Genomic DNA, 6,379 nt, shown 5'->3' on the forward strand with positions numbered 1-6,379 from the left:
GACAGCCTGCCGCCCCGGTCACAGATAGCAGGGGGGGATGGCGCTGTCCCACCCCACCACCCCAGGTGGCAAATAGCAGGCCTGGATGGTGGCGGGGCAGGCGGGATGGCGCTGACCCGCCCTGCCTGCAGTATGCAAATTAGCCACCATCTTTGTTGGTGGTTAATTTGCATATCACGCTGATTAGCCAATGGGAGGCATAGCGAAGGTGCGGTCAATTACCATGCTTGTCCATTATTAGATAGGATGGACACAGACAATAGAGTGGTGAAGGCCTGGGGCAGGATGCTGGGGGGTAGGGGTGGGAAGGGGGGTATCTAATACTTTCAACAATAAAGATAGTTGTAATTCCAGTTTGGTCCTGGGAGTGTGTCCATGCAGCATCGACCTACTCTGCCACCATTTTTAATCTCTGAACAATAAAGATGAATTTTTAAAATAAGTAGAGCCAGGAGGACATAAACAGGGAAGAACTAGACAATTTTCCATATTTTCTTTTAAGAACTCATAGTATTACTTTTAATATATATATATTTATTGATTTCAGAGAAAAGGGAGAGGGGAGAGAGAGAGAGAAACATCAGTGATGAGAGAGATTCATGGATTGGAAGCATTTTTAATTATCCAGAACACATGTATCTACTCAGATGTTCATTCATCAACAAATATTTATTGAAAACTTGCTAGGCCCTACCAAATCAACAAGATAGCAATTCTCTCTAACCTCATGGGGCTCAACATTTAGAGAAGAAAGGTACTGTATTCATTCAGAAATTACTTTCAGAGGGAAGTGCTAAAAGTGCATTTAATATTTGTTAGGCATTTTATCTCTTCAATCTGTGTTGTAAACATTACAAAGTAGAAGTCCTCCCTCTCCCCAGCCCCTGGCAACCACCTTTCTACTTTCTGTTTCTATGAATTGGACTATTCTAGGTACCTCATATAAGTGATATCATACAATATTTGTCTTTTTTGTGACTGGCTGTTTCACTTTGTATAATTTCCTCAAGGTTCCTCCATGTTGGAGCATATGTCAGAATTTTCTTTTTAAGAGTGACTAATATTCCAATGTATGTATCTATTACATTTTGTTTATCCCTTCATTCAGTGGTGGACACTGAGTTGTTTCTACCTCTTTGGCAATTGAGAACAGTGCTGCTAGGAACATGATTTCAATTGTTTTGGATATATACACAGAATTGGAGTTGTTGAATCATATGGTAATTTTAGTTGTAAATTTTTAAAAAATATGTTTTTATTGATTTCAGAGAGGAAGGGAGAAGGAGAGAGAGAGAGAAACATCAGTGAGGAGAGAGAATCACTGATCGGCTGCCTCTTGCATGCCCCACCCTGGGGACTGAGCCCATAACCCAGGCATGTGCCCTGACTGGGAATCGAACCGTGACCTCCTGGTTCTTTGACACTCAACCACTGAGGCACACCGGCTGGACTAGTTTTCATTTTTTGAGGAACCACCCTAGTGCCTGCATTATTATACATTTCCATTAACAGTGTACAAGGGTTCCAATTTCTCCACATCCAGGCTAACACTTGTTATTAATTATTTTGTGTTTTTTTGTTTTGTTTTTGAATAATAGCCATTCTAATGGGTGTGAGGCATTGTTTCATTGTGGTTTTGATTTTGCATTTTCCTAATGATTAGTGATGCTGAGCCAAGAGGTCCTGCTTTGGGGATTTTGTTTGTGTGTTCCTATCAAGTTCCGAAACACACTATTCTGTTAAGTTGCCTTAGAGATATATGACAACATTTGAGAAACATTAAAGTTCTTCAGGGCCAAAATATCACTTGTATCTTCAAAACTAAAGAGTGATTTCTTTGTTTTGTTTTGTATTTTTTGCTCTGCAGTGTAGGATATCTAGCAGGATGTCTAGTTCGAGAACTGAGTGAAAAACAACCAGAGCTGCAGATAAGTGAACGAGATATGCTATGTGTTCAGATTGCTGGGCTTTGTCATGATCTCGGTAAGCTATACAAAAAGCCAAGGCTGTTATGAAAAACTATAACATCTTTGAAAATAAAAAATCCAACTAACCAAGAGAAATATGAAAATTGTGTTTTAATTCTTCAGTTAACATTAATATAAATGTGCCACTGCATCTTCCTAGAATCATCCATAAAGCCAAGGGGTTGCTATTTCATTTTTTTGTAGCTTTTCAGTGAATTTCCCATGTCAAACATCGTTGCTACAGGTTATAAGAAAGGACTTTCTGATAGTGAGGTTTTTCTAGCTACTCTGTTTAAGATGATGTGAATTTGATTTTTCTTTTATCCTTCTTGTTGAATAAAATTGCCATTTTACCTTCAGTTACTTTGTCGATCCATTTTTCTCATTCCTAGACTACATAATCTGCCCTAGAAGATTAAGAGAACTCCTTCTCTTCCCTCACCCATCTGATGTCTTGAATCACTTAAATCCAAGTAAAAGATTACTATCCTTTTCCTTTGACACAGAAAGAGAAAAGAGACTGTATTCTTTTTTTTATATATATATATTTTAAATATATTTTTATTGATTTCAGAGAGAAAGGGAGAGGGACAGAGAGATAAAAACATCAATGATGAGAGAGAATCATTGATTGTTGCCTCCTGCATACCCCCCACTGGGGATGGATCCTGCAACCCAGGCATGTGTCCTTGACTGGTCCCTTCAGTCCGCAGGCCTACACTCTATCCATTGAGCCAAACTGGCTAGGGCAAGACTGTATTCTTTTATCACAGGAGTTTTGCCCCATCCTTGTAGTTTAGTCCTACCCTGAGAATTTGTGTGTGCCCTTAGGGCAGGAAAGGGGAGGTGTCTGTTTCAGTAGTGATACTTTTCTTTTTTAATGTTTAAAAAATATTCTTTTATTGATTTCAGAGAAGAAGAGAGAGGTAGACACATCAGTGATGAGAGAAAAATCATTGATTGGCTGCCTTCTGCATACCCCCACACCCCACCAGGGATCGAGCCCACAACCTGGGAATGTGCTCTGACCAGGAATCAAACCGTGACCTCCTGGTTTATCGATCAACCACTGAGCCACACTGGCTAGGCAATATACAGATACTTAAAGGGATAGGACACTCTCTTCACCATGTCCCCTTGGAGATGTCAATAGGATTAAATTTGATAGATTCCTGGTATTTTAAGAGGGAATCATTGGGAAATCTTTGCCAGTCCCCAGAAGTTTGAGTACTACAGTAATAGGTCTTTATGGGTGACATGCAAAAGGGCCCAGGCCTGGTCCAGGTGGGTTCCCTCTCCAGCAGAGTAATTCACTTCTACAGAAATTCTGATAATTCCAGAATTTGGTTTCACTTCAACCAAATTTCATATTAGTAAATGTTATGAAATGTTAAAATCACTTATGATTAAGATAAACTTGTGATTTCCACTTTGATGGTTCATATTATTGGTAAAAACCCAGGAAACAACCTCAACGTGTGTATATTTATTCTGAATATATTATCTGCATTATAGAATTTACATAAAAATAGATGTTTTAAAGGATGAGCATAATAAAATAAAGTTTTGATATTTTATTCCTGCATCCCAGTGGATTGTCTTAAAATAACTGCTATTTTAATGCAGATATTCAACCTGCAGTTGCCAAAAGTTTTTTGCCATTAACATTCCTTTAAGTTACATAAAACTGTCTTTTCACCAGTTATGCGAGTTCTGGTGACTCAGAGACCCCTCTATAAAGAGCTTACTTTCTGCTCTAGCTAGTTTGGCTCAGTGGATAGAGCGTCAGCCTGTGGACTAAAAGGTCCTGAGTTCAATTCCAGTCAAGGGCACATGCCTGGGTTTCGGGGCTCAATCCCCAGTAAGGGGGCGTGCAGGAGGCAGCCAATCAATGATTCTCTCTCATCATTAATGTTTCTGTCTCTCTCTCCCTCTCCCTTCCTCTCTAAAATCCATAAATATATATTAAAAGGAAAAAGAGCTTACTTTCCCATATGGTTCTGCTTCCTGTTCTCTTGTTTTTAGAAAATAGGAAGAAAGGATTTATCCCTATTTGTGATGTATTTGTAGATTATTGATTTCTGTTGATATTCAAGGTAAAACTAAAACGATTTAAAAAAATCGACTCAGTTTTTACATTTTTCTTGTTCTAAGGCTGCTTTTGTTTTTAAGGTCATGGGCCATTTTCTCATATGTTTGATGGAAGATTTATTCCACTTGCTCGCCAAGGAGTGAAATGGAAGGTATGTATTCACATATTCAATAGTCAATAAAATAATGACTATTTAAGCAGCCATTATTGTGTTATAGTATACTTCCTTCCCCATTACAGTTTTCAGGATGCTTTTATATCTATGTTTTTATTTGATTCTCACAGTCTGTAAAGAAGGAATGATTAGTTCCATTTTCACAAGTGTAAAGGAACTTGAAACGCAGAGGTGTATTGATATACCAAAATTCAAAAACCTATTAACTGGTAGAGCCAGCAGTAGAAAACCTTATATTTCCTAGGTGCTAATTTAATGCTTTTTCTATTCCATCATACTACTGTAAAATAAAAAAAGGCCAACTCTGGTTTTCATTCATTTTGTATGGCCATGAAGTAACTGATGGTAGCCAAATTTAGTCAAAGATATATATATATATATATATATATATATATATATACACACACACACACACACACACACACACACACACATACACACACACACACACACACATACATATACATATTTTTTTTTTTTAAGAGAGAGAGAGAGAGAAGAGTAACCAATTTGTTGTTCCACTTATTTATGCATTCATTGGTTGATTCTTGTATATGCTCTGACCAGGGATCAAACCCATAACCTTGGTATACCAGGAGATGCTCTAACCAACTGCGCTACCCAGCCAGAACTCATCATATATATTAAATCATCTATTTTATAATTAGGGATTTGCAGGTTCAATCCTGGCCCCGTTTGGGCTGCATTCTGGAGGCATCCAATCTGTGTGTCTCTCTCACATCAATGTTTCTCTCTCTTTCCCCCTCCATCCCTTCCTTCCACTCTCTCTAAAAATCAGTGGAAAAATTGGTTGAGGGTTGCCTGGCCGTTGTGTCTCAGTGGTTGTGCATTGACTTATGAAGCAGGACACAGTTGTTTCCTGGTTGTGGACTCATGGCTTGCAGGAAGCAGCCGATTGATGATTCTCTCTCATCATTGATGTTTCTATCTCTCTGTCCCTCTCCCTTCCTCTCTGAAATCAATAAAAAAATATATATTTTTTAAAAAATTGGGTGAGGATTAACAAAAAAAATCTGTAAGACTGTAGTTGGAAACTAGATAATGAACATTCAGTAGATTCTTATCTCTGAATTACCTGAAATCAAGAGTACTTTGGATAATCTGGGGTCCCTATTGGTCTAGAATCTATAACAGACCATATGCTGACTTTTCCTAGCATGAACAGGGCTCAGTTGATATGTTTGAGCACCTCATTAATTCTAATGATCTCAAACCCATCATGGAATACTATGGTCTCATCCCTGAAGAAGATATTACCTTTATCAAGGAACAAATTACAGGACCACCTAAAACACCAGTTAAAGATGTATCGGTAAGTTTGTATACAACTTAATTTGAAGTGACTCATGCTTTCATCTAGTCTTTTCTTGATCCCTCAGAGCTGTTTAAAGAGGAATATTTGGCTATTTTAGAGGGACTGAGTTAAGAGGTGGGAAAAATACAAATACATATATAAATGAAAATACACATACAAATATTTTGTAATGAATATTGTGTGCAGTATCCTATCTAATAATAGACAAAGATTGAAATTAACCGTACCTCCGCTACGCTTCCCATGGCAAATCAGCGAGATATGCAAATTAACCCAACCAAGATGGCGGCCGGCAGCCACGCAGCTGCAGCGAGCAGGAGGCTTGCTTACTCCAGTGATGGAGGAAGCCAAGCTTCCTCCCTTCTGCAGCCCGGCTCTGAGCTCAGAAAGCAACAAAGTTGCAATTATAGAAGCTAAACAAACCCCAGATACCTGCTTTCAGCAGGCCGTGGCCTCAGAGCTGGAGCGGCAACAAAGTTTCAATTATAGAAGGTAAATAAATCCCAGAATAAAAAAAAAAAGGAAAAAAGGAGAGGCTGGGAGCTTTAGTCGCCGGCTTGGCCAGCCTGAAAACAGCCCTCAGCACCTCATCCAGGCTGGCCAGGCACCCCAGTGGGGACCCCCACCCTGAAGGGGGTGTGACCAGCTGCAAACAGCCATCAGCCCCTCACCCAGGCTGGCCAGGCACCCAAGTGGGACCCCCCACCCTGATCTGGGACACCCTTCAGGGCAAACCAGCCAGCCCCCACCTGTGCACCAGGCCTCTATCCTATATAATAACAGGGTAATATGCAAACTGACCCTAAAGC

At 39.5% G+C, this 6,379-nt stretch overlaps 1 protein-coding gene across 1 annotated transcript; it reads left to right on the forward strand.

Moving 5' to 3' along the window:
• Positions 1–1,867: 1,867 nt before the first annotated feature.
• On the forward strand, positions 1,868–5,571 carry LOC102424092 (deoxynucleoside triphosphate triphosphohydrolase SAMHD1-like; the record flags this gene model as incomplete). The annotated part of the gene is made up of 3 exons (XM_006109337.3): positions 1,868–1,983; positions 4,140–4,210; positions 5,412–5,571. Coding segments are annotated over 3 exons (347 nt in total), but the record flags the coding sequence as incomplete, so codon positions are not given.
• Between the last annotated feature and the right edge of the window lie 808 nt (positions 5,572–6,379).

The sequence above is a fragment of the Myotis lucifugus genome, unplaced genomic scaffold (genome assembly GCF_000147115.1).
Source record: "Myotis lucifugus unplaced genomic scaffold, Myoluc2.0 scaffold_8456, whole genome shotgun sequence".
Taxonomy (NCBI): Eukaryota; Metazoa; Chordata; class Mammalia; order Chiroptera; family Vespertilionidae; genus Myotis; species Myotis lucifugus.